At 71.1% G+C, this 695-nt stretch overlaps 1 protein-coding gene across 1 annotated transcript in view; it reads left to right on the top strand.

The window, feature by feature from the left end:
• The first annotated feature begins 441 nt into the window (after window positions 1-441).
• The window catches only part of MPC1 (mitochondrial pyruvate carrier 1), a 33,603-nt gene continuing 33,349 nt past the window's right edge, over window positions 442-695 (top strand). Inside the window, exon 1 of the mRNA XM_007950476.1 lies at window positions 442-512. Within this exon, the coding sequence (XP_007948667.1) occupies window positions 442-512 (71 nt within the window). The remainder of the gene's footprint in view (window positions 513-695) is intronic.

The following is a 695-nucleotide window of genomic DNA, read 5'->3' as shown; positions in this document are numbered from 1 at the left end:
CATCCAGGGACTTCTTCCACTAAAGGTCAGATCAGAAATTGCCTTTCTTTGTCATAACAGAAACAGAGGGCGACGGGAGCGCGCCGGGAGCCGCGGCTCTTGCAAGGTGCCCTTGCAGAGAACCACGCGCGCCTGCCACAGGACAGCCTCAGGCCCGCCAGCCCAACTGAGAAGTGTCACCGCCCCACCGCGGGCCTAGCAACCGCCAACCTATCCCCGCCGGGTCCCGCCCCCTATCCGGCAGCAGGCCACGCCCCGCGCACCGCCGGACCTCACGCGCGAGCCAATCCGCGCCGCCGTCGGCGCTCCGCGCCCTCCCATAGGCCGAAAGCCGGGAGAACTGACAGGCGTGGCAACTGCCGTGCGGCCCGGGCAGCGGCGGCGCAGCGGCGGGTCGCCGGTTGTCTCTGGGCTCCCTGGGGCGGCGGGACCGGCACGGCCATGGCGGGAGCGCTGGTGAGGAAGGCGGCGGACTATGTCCGCAGCAAGGACTTTCGGGACTACCTCATGAGGTGAGGCGGGCCCTGGCTGGGAGCGGCCGTCCGGTGGCCCGGGCCACCGAGACCCCGGGGTCTTCTGGGACCGGGCGACCGGGACCCCCGAGCGACCCAGACCTGGTGGCCATGGGCACAGACCCGGCCTCTCGCGTACCCGCTGTGGAGAGCACAGGGGAACCGTGGACACGGGCAGGGCCC

Source organism: Orycteropus afer, unplaced genomic scaffold (assembly GCF_000298275.1).
Source record: "Orycteropus afer afer isolate SDZICR_OR568_19922 unplaced genomic scaffold, OryAfe1.0 scaffold00273, whole genome shotgun sequence".
Taxonomy (NCBI): Eukaryota; Metazoa; Chordata; class Mammalia; order Tubulidentata; family Orycteropodidae; genus Orycteropus; species Orycteropus afer.
The sequence above is the reverse complement of the archived record's forward strand: the minus strand, read 5'-3'. Positions and strand labels throughout refer to the sequence as shown.